At 38.0% G+C, this 21667-nt stretch overlaps 1 protein-coding gene across 3 annotated transcripts in view; it reads right to left on the reverse strand.

Moving 5' to 3' along the window:
* PDCD6IP (programmed cell death 6 interacting protein) overlaps positions 1 to 21417 on the reverse strand; it is a 34817-nt gene extending 13400 nt beyond the window's left edge. The window contains exons 1-8 of one of the 3 annotated variants that reach the window (XM_075143118.1): positions 21048 to 21416; positions 14165 to 14219; positions 12333 to 12402; positions 8842 to 8969; positions 8097 to 8250; positions 4800 to 4900; positions 2853 to 2969; positions 246 to 468 (exon numbers count right to left, since the gene is read on the reverse strand). In XM_075143118.1, coding sequence (XP_074999219.1) covers positions 246 to 468; positions 2853 to 2969; positions 4800 to 4900; positions 8097 to 8250; positions 8842 to 8969; positions 12333 to 12402; positions 14165 to 14219; positions 21048 to 21253 — 1054 coding nt within the window. In that variant the 5' untranslated portion in view covers positions 21254 to 21416. Of the gene's footprint in view, positions 1 to 245; positions 469 to 2852; positions 2985 to 4799; positions 4901 to 8096; positions 8251 to 8841; positions 8970 to 12332; positions 12403 to 14164; positions 14220 to 21047 lie in introns of all 3 variants that reach the window. The other 2 variants (XM_075143117.1, XM_075143119.1) reach the window with 2 other exon arrangements.
* Positions 21418 to 21667: the final 250 nt, after the last annotated feature.

Raw genomic sequence — 21667 nt, forward strand, 5'->3', positions numbered from 1 at the left:
ATCTTGAAGAGAAGGGTACATTGCAGATAATAATTTTCAACCTGTGGTTTATTCTTCCAGTACTTTTTAACATCAAGTAGTAGAACAACAAACTGGAAAAGACAAATGGCACTTTCAAAAACACTGCTGTACACTTAATACAATTCAAAAGTAAACGCTTACTTTTTCACAGTACAAATGAACTTTGGTGTCCATGTGTTTCACAAGGTAACAATTACCATGTGCGCTCCACACACTTCACTTACCAGTGAATTTCTGACTGAGGGGAACAACAACTGGAGTAGACTTCACAAGACTGGCTTTTCCAATAGACTCCAAATCTTTCAGGTCAGGAACCCGGTCATGGTAAATGAAGTCATTGTCTTTTTTGGCAGCTGTAAGTGCACGGTTGATTTTGTCAACCAAATCTTTAACATTTATATATTCATCATAACGAGATGCCACTGTTTTCACCAAGTCTGCTGCATGCTAAAAAAAAAAAAAGAAAAGTTAAATTTAAAATAATAACTTCTCTTTCTGCCTTTCATATATATTTAGGAAAACAGATGAGTTTCCCAGTAACTACTGCCAACACATATGATCAATATTATTATTTCCTTAAGAAAATATTCTCCACTCTTATGTATCAAAAAGGAAAAAGGAGATTTTACACATTAAAATAGTTTGTTGGAAAAAAAAAAACAACCAAAAAACAACCAGTAACCAAGTTAATATCTCACAACAGTCTCACTATGATTCCCCAAAATCCAAAAGAAGTGATCATGAGTTAGAGGCAATAACACTTCAAACACTCATTCACTAAAAAAAAAAAAAAAGCCACCATGACATTTTCATGTTGTTTCAGGAAACCCATGGCTTGCTTTTGCAGGTACTGCAAATTGTTTCTAAAACCTTGCTCACATACATGAAGGAAGAGGTCAGAGTCCTGCTTTTCACATTTGCCACTTACACGCATCTAACCTTGAGCTCAGAAGCTACAGAAATTATGCTGGAATCCTACTACAAATTAAAATAAAATACAAGATCTGCTGTCTCTTCACTTCCATCTGCTCAGCCTGGATGCAACCCTGAGGTATCTGGCTTTCCTACATTCAATTTACTGCAGGAGAGATGGAAGACAAAACATTGTTCTTCGATTGTATCTGTTCAATCTTATCACATTCGTGTAGTGAATGTGTAAAACAAAATACTAAGAAGCAATGTCAGTTGAGGTTTACGTAAACTCACAACAGTTCAAAAAACTCAAACTTCTTGGGATTGTGAAGTGGAACCTGAGCTACACTAGAAGTGAAGCGTATTTGAAATTTGCTGAGATTTTTTGCCACTTTCCATTGTGCCATAAATCATACAACAGTACTTTGGTTTGATACAATACTACAGTCTAACTAGCATTTATGAGAAACAGAAAACAACAGGAGAAGAAACAGGGGTGTGCATATATACTTTAATTTGGAATAAATTTACATTAATCTCTTCCCCCCCCCAATTTAATCCATCTCTGTTCTAGCTTTTAAAAAGGGAGATAAAAAGAGAGTATTACTTTATAGCAACTGCATTTTTTAAAAACTCATCAAAAAGTATACTATATGTCTAATTTAGATTAATTATGGACGGAGTATTTTAGTAATTATGGAGAACAGGATTTAAGTTTCATCTTACTAAATGTATTAAATAAGAAGACACAGGATTTTAACTTCTGACTACATGCTGTTCATGAAGCAGTGCTAAAACAAGTAATAATGGAATATTTCCCCTCAGGCTTCACTTAAAAGAAGAAAAAAAAAAAATCTTTAACCACTCAGCATGAAGGGATGCTTCCTGTAACACAACATGAAGAAAAATCATGGACACAAGCTAATTTACTGTACAATTTAACAATGATAGTAAATTTGATACAGTCAGACCTGTCAAGGGGAGCACTAAAAAGAAGACATTAATACTCTATTACAGTGGAGTCCTAGAAAAAGGAGGTCTGCTAGGCAGATTTGAAACTCAAGAATAAACAACAGATACACCTTCATCCATCACCTAGTAATGTAGTCATAATATAACAACTTGGTATTAGAAGTTCATATAGGCACTTCACTGTCATGCAAGTATACAAAAAAAAAGTTTAAGCTTGATCCCACACCAAGTCAATAAATGCATTATGGTAACTTTCAAAATGTCAACATGATAATCTTATGTAAGTCTCTCAACAATCCTACTTATCAATAAATAGATATTGTACATGGATCCTACAAAGCCAGTTGAAGCGGCACTTCACCCCCCACCCCCCAAGGACCAGGGGATTTGAAGAAAATAGTTATTTTTAGCCATTTTCTCCCTACTGTACTCAAAACATGAGAAGACCTTACCCATTACAACATCTACATCTAAGTCCCTTTAGAAACCAGATATAGAGGCAAAAAACTACAAAGACTAAAAATACAACTGTTTGTACATTTTTCAAAAATGATTCAGATTTAAATCAGGATTGCAGGAAAGAAGTTAAGTATAGACCAGGCAAAATTTTAATGTTTTGGGGATTTTTTAATACCATTACTTAGGAAAATTTATTAACAAATCTGTTATATATACTGAGATAAGAAGCCTATGCAAATGTGAAGATACAGGCTTAACATGTCAAGCAGTACCAAACTGCCCAAAACTCATTAAAATACATCTTTATAAAAGCTACAGAGATACCTCTCATCTTTGCAGCTGCTAATAATTTGATTCATGTGATAAACATGCTCTGCAAGTTTTTAATACATTTCATTCTTAGTTATTTGAATTTTAGAACTCTGAGCTAGCTTTTCAGGATTTAAAGTTTTCCCGTATTTTTCAGAGAAGAAAAAAAAGTTACCCACCTGTAACCTCCCAATTTCTTCACCAAATTTCTTCTGCTGTTTTGCCAGGATAGATTGATGATATTCTGCATTGGCCTGCATAATGCAGTGCTTTGCAGCCAGAACAGGAAACACCTCCTGGAAATAAAAATACTGACCAGGGGAAAGTCCAACCACATTAACCACCACAGACAACATGGGATGCAGGAAGAAAAAGGAAGAAGAAAAGGAAATTAGAATCACCCAATTAATGGTTTAGATAGGTTAAAACATTAGAGGTAAATGTCAGAGACCATGTGACTTTGCATGGATTGAATCCAGTCTTTTTTTTTTTTAATCTGTTGTTGCAAAATTCTTAGTGTCCATTATTTTAGATGAACTACAATTTAAATTCAAGCCATGAAGTCACAACATTTACTTCAAAGATTAGAAATGCATGCATATATTAGAAAGGATAGTTGCAGGAACACACCCAAATGCCCCCAAGATAAAGCCAAGACAAAGTGTTCTTAAAAGAAAGGTGCAGGGGGGAGACAGGCCTTTTTTTTCTTTCTTTTTTTTTTTTTTAATTCAACAAAGCAATTACACTTAAAACAGCAGCAGGTCTATCAAGAAAGTAAGTCTAAAATTACGAAAGCAAAGAACAAATAGAGAGGACCAATAATTATTGACATGGAGAGCAATTTAAAAGTCATCTTTAGACTTTCATATAAATGCACTTATCTTTGCAGGAGTACCAACCAAGACATGAAGAAAACATTATGCTGCAGCCCACAGTACAGGCATGGTCTTTGATCAAGGATTTGGCCTTACAGTTTTATTTCTTAAATCAAGGAGCACTGGAAAACCAGAGTGATGTTTTAAAGACCTCAGTATATAAAGACCTGTTTCTTCACATTTGTGCAAACTTGCTGCCCCCCCAAGAGATAAAAAAAAAAAAAAAAAGGTAAATTTGGAAGAAAAAGCTGTCTGGGAGGCCTTGCAACTGGAGTCTGACACATCAAGTCAACCTCTATTTCACACTCCTAAACATGTAACTATTCTCAGAGCTAGGTTAACTCAAGTTATTTTAGTTTTGAAACTATTAATGAATGAAAAATAACTGCAAATTAGCAACAAGGGATGCTTCCCAGGGACATTCACAAAAAAAAAGCACTATGGAAGACAATCTCCTACTTCGCTAGACATAAATTTTAGAAGTCCAACAATATCAAAAGTAAGTAAATCTTATCCAACTTTTACATTTACAACATTGCACAAAAGGTTTTCTACTATTTTATGATTTGAACTTAATTGATATATTTAATACGTTGAAAAACTGCTCATTTTTAAAGTATTCGTTATACAGTATATATTAAAAGAGCATGAAAAAAAGATCCTTCTGCATCTTCCAAAACCAACAGCACTCAAATGAACAGTCAAGACTAAATTGAGATAATTTACAAGTATCAATATTGTTTTGGGGTGGAGGAAGAGAAGGCAGGCAGAAGGACAGAGGACACACACTGACTTCCAGTATGTTTTTCATTAACAGGTAAGTGAACAGTACCACTGTATTCATGCTGTCAATATGAGAGCAAATTTCACATGAAAACATTGAGACTAGAAGCCAATTAAGCCCCATTAGAAAGTGTTAAGTTAGAAAAGCAGATTTAGTAAGGCATTAAGGACTAAGAAGGCATCCCTAGATGCGATCATAAATATTTCAAGTTCACTTTAAATGAAATGTGTTGCAAGTAAACACACTTCATGTAATAAGATTTTACTTATTTAAAAAACCCACACGATATTTTGCCTCCTAGATTCTTCACTGTTTTTCAAATTACAGGTTCATTTCCCTTAAATGTAGCAATATGTCAGCTTTTCTTGAGGATACATTTTAAGTGTATTTCATCAAGTACATTGTAAACAATAGCAGTTATTCACAATAACAGCAGATCCCAGATTATTTCCATGAGAGTTACTAACCTTGGGCAAAGTATCTTTGTATTGACATTGTTTGTAAGCATCACCATAGTAATCTGCAGCTTGATTAGCTAGTTTAGCTATGATACCATCTTTCATTTTATCTGGGGGGAGGGGGAGAAAAAACAAAGAACAGTTATGATGACCATCAGTTTTTACAAGTGAATAGGTAAATTACTTCATCTTCAACCAGCAACAACTGCATTCTAAGGGTATAGCTTTACATTATAGCTCAAAGGTGGGATCCCATTCTTCTCTCAACGTCCAGCAGCAGTTTCCAGATTTTCTACTTCAATCATGACACTGAAGGTTCAGTCAGTTGTACAAGAGATCTTTTGGCAGCTGCTGGCATTTATGCAGGATTAAGGGTGATGCTTTACCTTGGACCAATGGCAAGCTGCCAATAAAAGCCGCAGTCCCACTCTAACTCTGGCAGCTTGCTCCCAGCCCTTCCCTTGTGCCAGCCCAAGCATTTGTGCAGCCATAGTCAAAGAATTTAGCTGAAATCTACTTAGCAAAAAATAGTTAATTTTCAGCAGGATCTGTTTGTTCTCTAATCCAACTCCATGTCAGGATTCTCAAGATTTTGCGGAAGTGCAACAGAAGAGAAGGGACTGGTCCTTTCCATGGCTGTCCACACCACTGTTAGCTTACAGCAAGTATAGAAACACCATTCCTAGACATAAATAACCACCGTTCCTCCAAGTGGTATTCACTACTTCATATCAGAGCCGCATGTGCCTAGCAGCAGCAGTATTCCCTGCCTCACGTCCTCACCCTGTTCCTGAAGCCAAAACTGTTAAAATAGGAACATGCTGCATCTATCTTTATCTCCTTTTATAATCACCTCTGACCTGGACTAGTAATTCAGCCTTCCAAGAGAAGGCAGGCAATCAATGCAAACATTGGCCATCCACTCTAAATAGCTGCCCTTACAAACAAGTATCCTCTGATTCAGGTTATTTTTATGTACTGCCAGATTGATAAGCATGAGTGGGGGGTGTGGGGAGATTAGGAAGTCTGCAGAGTATGCTTAATTGCCAAAATTAAAACAAAAGAATTCCCAAGTGGGCTGCTTATCCCAGCATATTCACACATCTATCTACAACACTTCAGGCATGAGCTATAATGTAAAATATTTACCTTCTATGAGGTAAATGCATTTAAGGTATGCCAGAAAGATCTTTTCACTGTAGAACAGCATTTAGATGACAAATGGAGAGAAAGGAGCTTATGAGATCTAGCAACTTATTTCTTTGCTAAAATGTTTCTGTCCAGTGCACTAAATATTTAATAAAACCAAAGAAAATAAAATCTGAATAGTCTGATCTTCTAGCCCCATCTAGTGTGTGGTAGTTGCATCTTCCTTCATAGAGTTTGAGCTCTAAGAAAAGAAAATTTAAAAAATATTGCCATATTAACTACATTTCCATTTACAAAGGAAATGTTAGAGGAGACTCATTTGTCCATGCAGACAGCTCGGAATAGATCTTTCACCATCAGAAGCTTCAGTTTTTGCTCACGTATCTTTAAAATATCGCAGTTACAATGCAAGCCTTGAGATGAAATCGCAAACACATGCAGACTTAAAGACACTTAAAGAAAATATTAAGAAAGACTCAGAGATTAAAGAACTGATCTGTAGTTATGTAGTAGAGTTAGATTTGACTGGCCAATTTGGTTTTTGCCAAACACTTCCACTTTCTTTCAACTTGTAATAAACTCTGTTCTATCAGAAATAACATTATCAGCTGGTAAACTGCTAAATAGCCTGTCTCACATGAGAGGAAAACTAGAAAATTGCAAGTAAGGTAAATAGTCAATGCAGCAAGCAGCTAAATTTGAGTTTTGAGATCAAACTTGGAAGCATTTTCACTTGAAAAATAGGTTTCTGAAGTTAATCATGTTGTCAAACGTGATTCTTCACAAAATGTCTTTCCTGCCATGGAAAGGAACCTCTCTACATCTGGCAAAATCTACAGCCTCCATAATCAGATGAATATTAACCTTACTGTCCTTCTAATTGGCAGACTTGTGGTCTTGGAAGTAGCCACAAAAATCTTCAGTTCACTGGGCACATGTGGGTTTTGGATTAGCTTTGCTTTATCTTTTCACATTTTGAATAAGAAGAAATCAAGAAGGTGACAGAAACATCTATTTCCCCAATAAAAATGAGGTAACTGCTCCCGCTCTGAAGAAAAGTTTCAGGCATTTGTTATACAAACTTATTTCAAAGCAATGTCCAAATAGCCAGAGACTAAAATACTACTCCCAGTATGATAAAGAACATAAACATAATTTATCAGTTGGCTGAAGGACAATAGTTTTTCACTGAGATTCTCCTAAAGGCACTAAAGCTACAAGAATTTTCAGGGATCTTCCCGGTGAAGAGAAGAAACATCCCAGTTAAAATAAACTCTGTCTTCCTCCATTGTACTCCAACCAACATGGGGAGAGAGGACTTTGTGGGCAATCACATGTGACCTCTATGACCGTAGTTCTACTTTTAGATATCTGTAATTTCTAGATGCACAACTTCTTCTAAATACAGAGAAAGAGCAGAATAGCAAAGAGTAAGAGATCTTGTATCAAAGATAGTACTGCTCCACAGGAAAATTCTTTGAAGTACATGTTCTTTAATAGTTGTATTAAAATATGCAGCCTCTGAATCAGTATGTCACAATCAGCCTTTAACAGTTAGGGACACAATTCTTTGTTCTACCTGCAGAATTTCACTTTCCGAGATAAACAGGGCATTCTCAAAGTTAGACTGGGTCAAAGGTTTACTCTCTTAAAAATAGGAGCGATCAAACAAAATTTGTTTCCCCTAAATTCTTAGGAAATTTCCTTTGTTTCCTAGCACAGTCATCTCTTTCTTTCTAAATTCTCATGCAATCATTCCCCAGTCAGAGGAGGAGGGGAGTAGTGATAAAACCCCTATGCACCATTTCTAGTACTCTCTTTTAGAGAACGTCTTTTGTTCTCAAGGGGAAAAGAAAAAAATATAAACCAGCAAAATCTGTTGTAAAGATGAAGACTAACGGTTTTGGTCATAAAGAGAAAGGAAAGGCAAATGGGACAACTGCATTGTCAGGTGAATCTTAGACAAATTCTTAAGTGGCATCTGTAGTTTGTGTTTAATGACCTTCCACGGTGGGGGGGCAGGAGAGGAAATCAGTAAAGGCAAAAATAAAAAATTCTGAAAGGCCCTTTACAAGCTCTTAATAACTTAAAACACTTTAATTTTTTGTGGAAGTTGTAATGAGCACATAAATATACAAGCCAAAAATTAAGATATACCTCTTGTAGCTTTCAAAAAAAAGACTTCTTGGGCTTGAGCCAACATAATAAGACTGAGAGTTCCAACTGTGTCTGGAGAGATGTCCACTGTAGGTTCTCGATTCAAGGCTGACAAAACCGTGTCTTTAATGTGTTGGAAAGCACCACTCGCAAACTAAGTAAAACAAAATAATGTATTAGCATTCATGTTTCCAAACAGATTTTTTCTCTTACAAATATAATACATACAAAAATTTCAAGAAAAACAGAGCTTTTTTGGTATATGGTCTCCCATTTATTGTTTAGCCACTAAAAACAATTCCTTGTGAGTTCATGTTTTTGAAGCCACATACACTGAGACATTTATCAAGACAGACTATAAGTAAAGGTATATTGGCTACGCCTAATGGCATAAGTACATGGAAATTTTAATGCATTCCACAAAGAAAGAAAGATATCATTACTGTATAACTTGTTAAAACTAAAATTTATACTAGCTAAAATTATTAAATCTTAAGCTGAAGGTTATTAGTTACCAACACTCTTGGGGTATGGGGAACTGTATGGAATTAAATCCTTCAAAGCTGGTAAATAAGTATGAGCCAAGACCAGGTACTTAGCCAATCCACTTTTGCAATTAAGAGGGGGAAAATATGTATATATATTTATGTATGTGTATATATAGCTTTAAAATTAAGAGGTACTTATTTGATGTTCTAAGATTAATAATTCTGAATTCCTAGGCATAAGCAGGGAGCCTCTGTACCTGATAGTGCTTAGCTGCAGCTTTCAGTCCTTCATCGTTATCTAGATTCTGTTCTGCTGCAATCTGGCTTGCCAACGCTCCACAGTTGAACAAAACACAGGTCTTCTCATACCCCAAACTTGCCAGAGCTGCAATCAAGACAGACAGTTACCCATACTGTTAAGAAAATAAACTTCAGTACTCTAGCATCCTACAGATGAGGCCAACACAACTAATATCTGTACTTAAAGATATCAACAGTTTCAAGCAAAAAAAAAAAAAAACACCAACACCCATACTAACTTTTAAAGTCGAAGTCATCTTCATTCTGAAGGCTTTACAAAGTCTAATTTAGTACTTCCACAAAATGTTTCAACGTGAGGAACTACAGAGTGGCATAAAGCATAAAAGCAGTAGTATGAAAATCTACACAATACACAAAATAATTTGAAAGTCTTTCTAACTGGAGTGCAGGTTTTTGGCTCCTGAAGATACAGAGTTACTGAAGGATAATCTGAAATACGAATTTCCATGCATTAATCACTTTGCAATAACTGCCCAATTACATGCTCTACTGTATCTTGAATGCAAGACTAACTTCCCTTTTCTCATTGAGGCCAAAAATTTTTACACGCTCTGTCTTAGTATCTATTGAAATGCAGTGACTTTTTCACCTCTCAAAGCTATTGTTTCAGACTGAAAATGCTGACAAATATCAGTTATACATGTAGTGAAACAGCTAAGGATTTACCTAATTAAAACTTGTGCTCACTAGACAGCAGTGTGGCCTGTCCAGACTCAACTCCTGTAGTACTTCATAGTCCCAGGGGATGGAGCCCACACTTCTAGAAACAGTAATATCTGAACAGGAACCATTTTGAATCTATTAATTGCTTTCAAAAGGTTATTGGCCATATGCAAGCGCTGGAAAATCTGAAGACTGCAGATATTAGTTTCCTACTACTGTTAAAAAGTGTCTAGACACTCCTCTTTGAAAATTCACTGTTTGAATTTTCTGTATTCTCAATTTCACAAACCCAGGTACAACTTCTAAGTTATCCTTAAAACATGAAGGTACTGAAGAGGCACATTAACATTTCATTTCATTAACATCCAGCCTCCTTATACAGCTACATATTTATCTAACATATCTCTGAAGTTTCTATGTTAGCGCTCCCTGACCTGCACTAAATTTTCAGACAAGCAGCCACAAATGTGACATGTTGTTTTTCCCATTTTGTTTCCCTGAGAGAAAAGTGAGTTACACAGTCACTGTATTTCATCAAGATAATAGTTATTTATCTAGATCATCTCTCTTCTATAGTTTATTTTCCAGAATTTTTCTAAAAATAAGATCTTGTACAACTTACACATCATTCAAAAGACTAAAACAAACACAAGAAAGGAAAGAAAATATGGCTTTAAAGTTTCTGAAGGGCAAAGTTACTTTATATGCAGAATTACTTTATACTCTGGATTGCATCTCAAGTGTGATTTACTACAGTGAGAACAGCTGTTTAGCAATATAGATTTTCCTCAGACTCATCCATTTATAGCTCTACCTATTAACTTAAGCCAACATATTTCAGATTACAAGGCATGCCATGAACTGGGTCACTTTTCAAGCAGCCACAGTATCTGTCAGCTACCCCTATGATATAGAGTTGGGATTTAGGGGGAGATGGGAAGAAAGCAGTTTGTCACCACAGCAAGAGCCAGAACTCTCAAGTCACACCCCTGCATCTTGGCCCCATGGAAGTCAAAGGAGTTTTACATTGAATTTCCATTTGGAGACAGGATCACCTCCTCTTAGAAGTCAACAGAAATTTTGCTCCCTCAGTAACTGAAAACTTTGCTTTACACTGAGAAACCCCACTGCTAATTCTGATCTGAAATAAAGATACACACATTAATCTAGAGGGCAGCATCTGGATAATCTACAATACAGCACTGTAAAAACATATACTAAAAGACTCCTTCTGTTAATTTCTTTCCACTAAGATCTGCTTTAAAGTTTCAAAATAAAATTTATTCCATTGCTTGTTAACTGAGCATTTCTCACATCTCAGTTAAGAATTTCTTTGATACTTCACATGGACTGTTGCATAAATCTCTGGCCATCTGCCTCACAGATTATTTAAACTAGTATATAATTAACCTGCAGACAAGCAAGCTTTCTCAAGCTGCTGTAACATCACATTTATTCAAATTCTCAGGGTAATCATTAATGTTATGATTGCTGATTCTTTTTCTCACAATTATTATAAATCTCTGGAGATTCACAGGCTATGTTTAAGTCATAATTAAATATTCTGAACTTTACTATGAAACAGGTTCAATCGTCATGAAATGCTAGCCCTAAAGACGACAGAACCAACCAAATTCTAAGAAAAAACACAGCATCTTCAGAAAGGTCTCCAATTATCCAGAAAGACTTCTTAGAACAGTTAGAAAATAAAGCAAGGAAAGGTGTGCACCACCTGCTTATCCATAGGAATGCGGTGTATTGTTACACATATAATTCACACAAGCACAACTTTAGCACATGTATTCAGAACCTGGAAAACTACAAAGACTTTCAGTAGTTGCTAACAAAGAACTATATAAAGGACACAAAAACTTCAAAAAAACCTAAAAAGAGAATAAGTACTTCAACATTTTTTCAGTCTTTGTCTGGAGCTTCAAAATTGCAATGGTCATCTTGCAATGCTAGTCATGATGAACACTTAGGTATAAATAGAAACACTAAAGAATGATGATACATAACTGAACAGCTCCTCACTTAACTCAAAGGGATTTAGTCTTAGTTTCTCTATTGGCAACTCTTCCAAATCCATTTAATAATCCTGAATTTGCAGTGCAGAATTTTCCCTATATGACTAAAACGAATCATAGACTCAAACTCCTTATGTTTGCAGGAAACAAATACTTTTTTTTTCTTTCCAAGTGTTCAAATCTGTATGAAAATATTTTAAAAAGAAGTGATAGAAGAATCATTTCAGGGCACGGGCAGATCTTTCTATTCTCTTGAACAAAATGTGACATCAGACTAGGGTTACTGAAGCCAGCTACCATCACTCCCCTTCTTCTGGAGGGGACACACTCACTCACAAGCACATCTCATGAGGATCTTATTTATTTAGAACAGTAAGAGCTGGATTACCAAAAACCTACTACTGAAAATTAACGTTAACTTGAATAATTTTGATTAATGTCAGTTGGGGTTGCTCCCAGAAAAAGTCTGTGGAGCAGACAGCACAACTATTATCAGACAGCACATCTATTTGTGCCTCTGGAAAACTAATATTAAATCTCAATTTTATACAAATTCTTTGCATGGTGCCTATTTATTCATTACCAATGTTGAAGTGTTTAATCTGTTACCAATATAGTTGAACTCAATGGAAAGCTATGTTGAGAATACTAGAAAGACTATTAACAATCCAGCTATATAAAAAAAATTTTCAAAATTTAGTATCATCAATACTTGCACTTTCAGTACATTCACATACCCAATTTGGCAGATCCTCCAAAAAGTGATCCTTTATCAAAAGCATCTTTCCATGTAAATGTTACACAGACCTGAAAGTTATGAAAAAGATAGATCTTTATCTCTGAAATGAAATACAAAATCTTCAGAAAATATCCCAAATTCACATATTTATTCTTTTATATTCTAATTGCGTAAAACATTTCATTCACTTGTAACATTACAAACATTCTGGAAGTTTCAGGAAATCATCACAAGCTATTTAAAAAAATTTGTTATACCTTTTTTCCTTCCTCTTAGTTTGCTCAAAACATTCCAAGCAGACCAGACAGAAATTCTCAAAATAATCTTTCAGCTCTGCTCATATTCTGAGTGATAGATAAATTTATTTCCAAACCAAGATATTCCTCTCCCAAGAAGTCTGACAGTCAGGTAGAGTCACAGTTAAAGGAAATCACCCAACCAGGCAGTTTCCACTGTTCCAAATTACTAGCATATTTGGAACTGTGTTGTAATACCAAAATTCACTCATTTTTATGAGTGAATTCAACAGCAGCATTATCAGGAAATGCACTCAGGAAAGAGAATGCAGGTAAAACCAGTGTGTTTTATATTACACTTCCAGCATGTATTTTGTAGACAATGCAAATACTTCACAGAATCTGCTTTGAAGTTCCACAATTTGATTCCTTATTCAGCTGATCAAACTAGTTGTAGACAACTGGTATCAGACCAGAATAGATAGCAAAATTCCTCATTTTAAAGCAGTTGTGGAGAATAACTTAAGAGAGAGAACAATACTGTTTGATAATGTATTTTCCTCTAGCAACAATGCTAGTTCAGGAAGTTCTGGTCCCCAGCTGTTCATTGCTGCTTCCACTGACGACTACTTCCCTTTGATGGAACAGTTTACAGATCTGCAAAACTTGCTCCTAAAGTTTTCCAGTTTTCCATGTCTCAGGGTTTAGAGATCACCCTATCAAAACATTTGCACATTAAAAACCAATGTGCAGTTCTTGGCTACAAGTGAATGCAGTTACATGCAAAACTCAAATCAGTTTGAACTGCATTAAAACTATTCCTTTACTTGTAATGTGTAAGTCTGAAATAAACATTTTCTTTTAATCATACCATTACCATTTAAATATGATTTAATCAGAAAAGAAATGGAAATTCTGTCCTACTTGTAAACACATCCAAAGAAAATCTACATCTTTTTCTACCAAAATACAGAAGCCTAAAGAACTATTCCATCTGAAGAAGACTTCAATAGGCAGCAGTTAAGTTAAATTTCTCCTTAGAGACAGGATTCTAAAGAAATATGGTAGGAAAAAAAAGCTTAATGAACGCCATGTCTATATAAAAGTTATGTAATTTGTAGATGCAGAGGTAGGAATAAAGTGGGAAGCTCTGAAGTGGGCTTATTCTGTTAGCTGTTGTGAATGAAACATCTGTTCTACTTCAAAAACCAAAGATCATATTCCATCCTTTACTAAAAGTTTTCCCATAGAAATTAGGTTTTTAAAAGCCTTATAACATAGCATGAAATAGACTTTTTGGAAAAAGGAGAGCTGAAGAGAAATCAGCACAGCACAACTCTTTCTGACCTAGACCGCAGTGACCACTAGCTAAATTCAAAACATTTCTGAATCTGTAAAATGAAGACAATTATGGCCACGAGAGGTGAAGTTTCAGTATAGACAATAGAAAATAAACAGAGATTAGAAAAACAAGGCTCAAAGAGATTAAATGCCTTGCCCGAGAGAAGTAGTGTTTAGTGGATTAGGTACAGGCTTGGAAGTCATATGTCACCAGTGCCATGATTCAGTTTAATGGTTTGATAAGTATTCTTACCTGATTTTCAGAGAATGGAAACTTTGGTTCAATTGAACACAGCTGATCATAGTATCTACAAAAAAAAAAGGAAGAAACAGCTATTAGATAAATCAAATTAAAAGTTTTGTTTCTTACACTGGCACATAAGGAAAAGGGTGCAAAAATCTCCCACAACAATAAGCCATGAAGCTCATTTTAACTACAGAGGATTTGCAGGACAGACAGAAATTCTGCCTAAAGGAATTTTTTCAGTAGAGGAACAAGTTTAATAGGAGGTAGTCTTCCACAGATAATGTGGAAACCCCATCTCAGTCAGAAGTAGAAGAGTATCACAGACGAAGCTGACCCACTCCACTGTCTGATAGAGAGTGGATTAGAAAAGAATGTCATGCAAAGGAGTCCCTGTATACATACAGGAAGAGAAAGAGTACATTAGATATTAAGTCATGCTGCAAAAGTAAATTAAGTACAGCATTAACATAATATTAACAAGCTACACTGCACTCTCTTGATCTTAACATTATATCCCAGTCCCCTACAATTTCTGACTCATCTGTTTAAACTTCAACGTCTTTGAAATAGATGCCATTTGCCTTGCACAGTATCAACTGGAAAGCCTAATCCTTGATAAAATTATTTAGTTGTAAGCTTAGTTTTCATTAGATTATATTGTAGCAGTCACAGTGAATTAAAACCAGAAGTTTCTCTGTGCCAATATTTTGTCTACTCACAGTGGAAGATGTTTAAGAAAGAATGCCAGAAAGATAATATAGCAAGTTTAGCATAGTCCCTCACACAATCCATCCAGGCACCAGTTAGCAATTCAAAGTTTTCCTGCGTTGTACTCCACACCTGCACCACTTGTTAAACATGATAGGCTGGATGCAGAACAGAAAACCTTTAAACTGCCAACTGCTGAGAACGTATAACATGTGATGCCTGTTTCCTATACTCCTCCTGTAGTACTTGCCATACGGGCGTACAACCAACATTATATTGGTCAAATTCTTTTTTTAACAATTTATATTCCCAATATAGAAAACACCTTGTAGTAATGAATTTCACAGTCTGTGAAACTGGGTTAACATTGTTCCTGTTTCCTTACATGACATTAAATATTAATCACTATTGATCTAGACATGAAGCAGATGCACAAGACCTATGTTCTGCAGGCAATAAATGTTTGTTTAAAAATTCAAGAAGCATTTTTAAAAGTCATATACAACAATAAAAATAGTTAGCGTATTTTTCAGTGAATTATATCTCCCAATGTATATAATACTACAGGTTTCTGGCTTCAAGTGAGCCACTGCAATTTAAGACACAATATACTAAGCCGTATCAGAAGCTACCCAGCAGGACTTCCACTAATAATTGAGTTGAAAGAAATTGCTCCTAAGGTTAAAAAAAAAAAAAAGTCTGCAGATGTCTACCGTGTCAGCAGCTTAATCAAGATTAATTCTTATTTTTAACAACTTACCAAGCATGTGAAACGTATAGTTAAAAAAAAAAAAACAAACCCACACAACAAACCCTAATGTGGATTTTAAAGCTAATGGCAATTTTTCTCACTGTCTACACAAATCTATGAATCTGTATTCTACCTTGCCACACTTCAGCATTAAGGTTGCTAGCACAAGAGCAGACATTATGAAGTCAAATTTCAAATATACCTCCCCTGAGAGACTTAACTTTATAAATCAAAGGTGTTTTTCAGAAAGAACTAAAATACTGGCAATAACAGAGTCTGATAATTTTAAACTACGTGATAGTACTGTAAGTAATATCTTCCAACATTATGAAGCTAGCACATGAAAGGTACTGGCTTTAAAAGAATGTGTATTTATTTTTGTAAAAGATTTTCATTTGTCTGTTTTCTTCATCTTTCATTTGATGGTCATACCTTGAAAGCACATACCACTTTAAATGAAACAATAGTTAAATATCATTTAGTTACAATTTTTTTTAAGTGACCTTACATCCAAGGCCTGGTCTATAAAAATTGTACAGAACAGCATCCCTTTTGTAGTTAAAGAAATTCAGCTTTGCATGTTGATGCTCTCTCATCAGTTTAAGTTTGGTCTGATTTATCACACCACCATACTTTTTTTTTTTCCATTTCCTAACCTAATTGGTTTCACTGCTACAGATTAACACAAGCAGTGCAAAAGTTAGTTCAATACTAGTGCTGAAGATCACTTCAACTGATATATTTAAATGTACTTCCTTCACTGTCAGTTGTTTTCATGTAGTATCACAAAGACTTTCCATGCTGTCTCCTCCTGCCTCAATTTAATTTGTTAACCAAAAGCCACCAATGAAGCCGAGTTGTCTTCCCACATTCCACGATTACCCTGTCCTCATCTGCCATGAGGGTAGTCAAGAAGCAGAGCTTGTTAAATGGCTTTGTGAAGTCTGGGGTGCCTGAAGTTGGCTATTTGGAAACAGACTATTCTTTGTATGTCAACAGAACCACAAAGAAAAAGAAAGTAAGCCAAGGAGGTGTATGTTCCTCCCAAATACGCACATTGCTGCATTTAACATCAATGAATACCAACAACAGAGAGCTTTTTGTTTCATTGGTTTGATACAAGTTCAGAACTTACATTACTATTTTCTTTACTATTTTAAGCATGTGGTGTCATTTCTTTTTATTAAAGAAGTTGAAATTCTACTGAAGATTTAAGAGCTCTTTAAAACTCTGCAGAGCAAAAAAAAACCACAAACCAAACCATGCAAAATAATTTAGTTTTGTTTAGCAGTAGCTAAACATATATAAATATAATGGTATATATAAACTAAACATCTATAAATAAAATGGTAAATGAAGATGTTAAACACAGAACAGCGTAGAAGTAGCAGTACAAAGACCGAAAATAAATATCAAAGGAATGGCCGCATCTGATGCACGACTCCGTTACACACTGAAGGATGAGGGTAAACATAAAAGTTATTAAAAAGTTATTTAAAACAAAATTTACAGTAATCTAACTATCAAGAGACAAAGAACAGAAGTTACCATGCAACACAGATGAGCATTGTGTGTTCGGCTGTGCCAGAGTGATGAACTACAGAAAACCATGCAAACATATCAACTGCCCCAGTTCCAACTACAGCAATAAAAGGCAGGGCAGACGTCAGAACACAGATCTAGTTCTCAAAGTACAGCAATCTTTCACCAAAACAGGCATTACATACTCCCAAATGCTAGTAAAAATGAGTTACAGCAGTCAAATGAGTTGGAAGTCAAGATTTAAATTAGAATTTAATTAAAATATATGTATTGCATTGAGAACCTCAAATCCTGTTCCTCCTTCAAAGAATCATAAAGAAAAATCTCCTTCAAAAGAACATAAAGATCTGCCTTCGCTCTTCTAGATAAGAACTGGAGTCCTCAACTCACAGCTGGAAACCAGAACTGCAACTTTCAGCCCCCAGAGAATTTGACCATTCAAAATAAAACCACCCCTACCCCCTCCCCCTTTTTTTTTTCCCCACAAAAGAACTGCAAGAGCTGTTAGCAAAATTAAACCAATTAAATTCGCACCACCACCCCATCCCTCCAGAAAACGGAAATGAAGTCAAGGATATCTTTAATATTGAGAGAGGAAGCAAGGAATCCCTTGAAGCTATAATTATACTCAGAAGAAAAAAAAAAACCAAACCACTAAATCAAATCTGCTGTGACAGAATTTAAGGGGAAACATCTGTACCAAGCTCACCTACGTCACCTTCGGAGCACTCAGATTCTCAGAAAACAAAGACAGCTTGGAGGCAGGCTGAGATCTTTCCCAGTTACACTGTGCCGCTTTTCACTGGGTACCTCAAATACTTCTCCAAGAGAAGCACTTGTGTTCATCAGCCGAAAAACAGCGCACCACGCACTTTCAAAGCTTTACTGGTCAGTGTTTGCCTAGGAAATAGGGCTGCAACTGAGTTAATTTCTTCCATAAAAGAAGAAACTCTGCAGTAACTACTTAGCAAAAGAAGGCTTCTAAAGATTACAAAACCATGGGCAAATCCTAGATTAATTAGCAGAAGATTAAGCCCTCATTTCTTAACAGTTAAATGGTCTACAGTGCTCTACTGGGTATTACGGTCTATAAAGGCCACAAAGAAGTAAATGTTTCCAAAGGGTATCCACATTATAATTAGCTCTTCCAACATTACCTCACTAGCAAACCAGTTTTAAACTCCAACTTTAATGAAAATCTTGCTAAAGTTGTTACTTAAACATAAGACTGAGTATAACTCTTAAATAGCCACAGGAAAATACTGGAAGTTGGAGAGGGAAGGGAATTTTCAGAGCAAATGCAAGGCACTCAGACGCTTGTGCTCTTTCAATCATAAGCTCAGCTGGATACTTCAAACTTCTGGGTGTGCAGACAGTCTGACTTTTTAAACTACGCCTTACAGAATATGAACAGAATATATGTCAGAATATTCTTACAGAATAAGAACAGGCTTATTTTCCAGCCTGTAATGAATATAAATGGTCAGACAGGGACAAACCACTCATAACTTGTTAGAGATAGGGAAAAACATACATCTGATTGTTTTATTTTCTCTAAATTTACAGTTAATTCAGACCTTCATCTTATCTCATTTCCACTGTGAAGGGAACAAATATTCTCAAACAATACAATTTAAAATGCACGTATTTTATGAGAGGAGCTTCTGTGCGGCAGGGATATCACTTCTTGTTCGCACATAGGATGGCACCGGTGCAGAGCCACATTCAGCACCTCCTGACTACTGCAGCAGCTGGGCCAGCTGAAGACATCTGCTGATCACTGACCAACAGCAGAGAGAACAAATCGGTGCATACGGAATTGGCTCAAAAGGAAAACTGGTAATTATGCAATTACAAGTGGTTTCCCTTCATTATTCAGAGAGAAAACCTGAGGTGAAGTTGCATACTATGGCTTGAATTAATTTAATGACCTATTGGACTAAAAGAGGGAGGTCCCGCTCAGCCCCTTGGCTTTCAAGCAACACTACTTTTATCCTCTTGCGCCAGTCCTGGTACTCATCCGACCTTCCACTGAACTCATTCAAGTTGCTCACCTGTCAGAAAGCCATGTACACCTTTTGCCTTCCAGAAATGGCATAAGAGAAGGACCAGAACTGAAGAGAGGGCTTTCTTCTTTTGGCAATGTAGAGCTGTTAAATAGGGTGAAGTCATACGATGTGGCTGGGCCAAACAGAGATTTCAGATAGAAACTAATCACAAACCTGATTGGCACCGTCAGAAAAGGAAGCTCACTTCCAGCGTTCAAGGGAAGATAATAATACGCTTTTCAATTTGGCTAGCAGAGTCCCTCTTTCAGTTCATTGATGCTCCTTATTTCCTTGACCTTCAAAATGCATACACAGTACTACCTTCAAAAGCATACGCAGTAATAAACAGGAATAGAACAGGAAAATATTAAGATACTGTAAAACATGATCAGTACAGTCATAGCTTTTATAGCCCAAACACCCAGTGAAGGGTTGATAAGCTCAAAAAACATCAGTAACTCATTTTACAAATCTTGCCTTCTTTTTAACAAGTCACTTGTTTCTTTTCCATTCCTCTTCATTTTTTTAAGTTTATAAATAAGAAATTCTAGTGAACATCAAATGTATTTCTACTTGTTCATATTACGGAAATGTGTCATGTCTACAGGTATAATTTCTCCCTATACTAGAAAAATCCCTCTATCTTTTTTCCTTCTTTAAAAAACAAACAAACAAATTTGCTGCCACTATGTAAAAACTCATACTCTGGTACTGCAAATCTTTGATCCCAGCTTTGCAAATAGAAGTGTGTACTTAGTATTAACCTAGTGAATGAATCACAGTGACCTCAGTGAGTAGATGAGCTACAAATAAATGGGCTCAAACTACTTCCAACATAGAGAAATAGACCAATAGGATTAGCACAGTAAGTCAATACCGCAATCCATAAATGTTCTAGAGAGATAGGAAAGAGCGAGTGCTTTTGTAGATGACGGAGCTTAGTTAGTCCTGCTTGTGCAGTTTACCGGGCAGAAGGCACAGATTAATCTTTTGCTCATCTAACCTATAATTCCAGCACAACAGAGGCACCATGTAAACTTTCTGATAGCAAACTAAGCACGTTAAGTAGAACTTAAGGATGTGACTTTGCAAAAACATCAAAAAGCTGCTAAACACAGACAACTGCAGGAAAACATGACAGTAAAAAAAACAAACACCACAACCAAAACTGAAGAGAAAGCTGTCAGCTGTAACAGCAAAATGCAACACTGAAACAAAAGACACACCTGCTCTCTTCTGAGAAGCAAAATAGTCTTTAATCTCTACCTAGATCCAGCCGTCACTGGCACGTTACAAACACTCGGAAGGGGAAGTTGATCGGGACGAGGCCTCCTCCCTACGCCTCCCCGCCAGCCTGCCGCGCCGCCGGCCCTGCGCTGTCATCACACGACACCCCACGACGCCCAAGACCCGAGCCATGCGGTGAGGGTGGGGGACCCCAAGATGCTGCAACACACCCGAGCGCTGCGACGCCCGCCCCAGACGCAGGCCCGCGGCGGGGAGGCGGGCACGCAACCCGCAGGCCGCCGGAGCCCGCCCGGCAGCCCCGGCGGACCGTCCGCTCCGCCCCGCCCCGCCCTGCGCGGGCCGCCCACACCTGGGCCCGCCCGCACCTGGTTCCGGCTCCGCCGCGCCCAGGGCCTGGGCCCGGAGCTGCCGCCGGGGCCCCTCAGGGCACCTGGGGAGACAGAGGTGCGCGCCCGCCCGCCCCGCCGGAAGCGGGAGGAGCGGGGAAGGATGGCGGAGGGGGAGGGATGGTGGAGGGGGAGGGTAAGCGCGGCGCGGCGGGCCGCTGAAAGGCCTGTGCCGTCCTGGCCCGGCCCGGCCCTCCCGCCCCTACCTGAGGAGGGTCTCGAGCGCGCTCTCGTGCTTGTCGAGCGGGCGGCCGAGCGCGCTCTTGCGGAGCTTGCTGAGCTCCTCGGCGGCGCGGCAGTGCTCGGCCTGGGCGTCGCCGCCCGGGTAGCTCTGCTGAATGAACTTGCACAGCGGCTTGGCCAGGTCCACCTCCGAGGCCTTCTTCAGCTGCACCGAGATGAAGTTCGTCATGGCCGCCGCGCGGGGGGCGGGGAGCCGCCGTCACCGCAGCCTCGCGCTCCCTTTCCCCTCGGAGCGGGCCCGGCCCGCCGCGCGCTGCCTGCCGCCTGCCCAGACCGCGGCCCTAGCCCCCGCGCTTCCGGGATCGTCGCGCGCTCCCAACGCAGCGCCCTCACGCACGCACGCACGCACGCGCGCGCGCGCCCACCCGCCCCGTGTCCCCGCCCCCCACTTCCCTCGCGCAGGCTCGGCGCAGCCGTTGCCACCTCAGGGCGGTGCCGGCGCGGCCTGATGGGAGCGCCCGCTTCGCCGCAGCGCTCGGGGCCGGCTGCCCGAAGGGAGCGCTGCTCAAATAAACCCCCGGGTGTCAGAGGGTCTGCACAGCCGGCGGGAGCCGCGCGTTTTCACCGAGGGGAGCGGGCCCGG

The sequence above is a fragment of the Calonectris borealis genome, chromosome 2 (assembly GCF_964195595.1).
Source record: "Calonectris borealis chromosome 2, bCalBor7.hap1.2, whole genome shotgun sequence".
Classification (NCBI taxonomy): domain Eukaryota; kingdom Metazoa; phylum Chordata; class Aves; order Procellariiformes; family Procellariidae; genus Calonectris; species Calonectris borealis.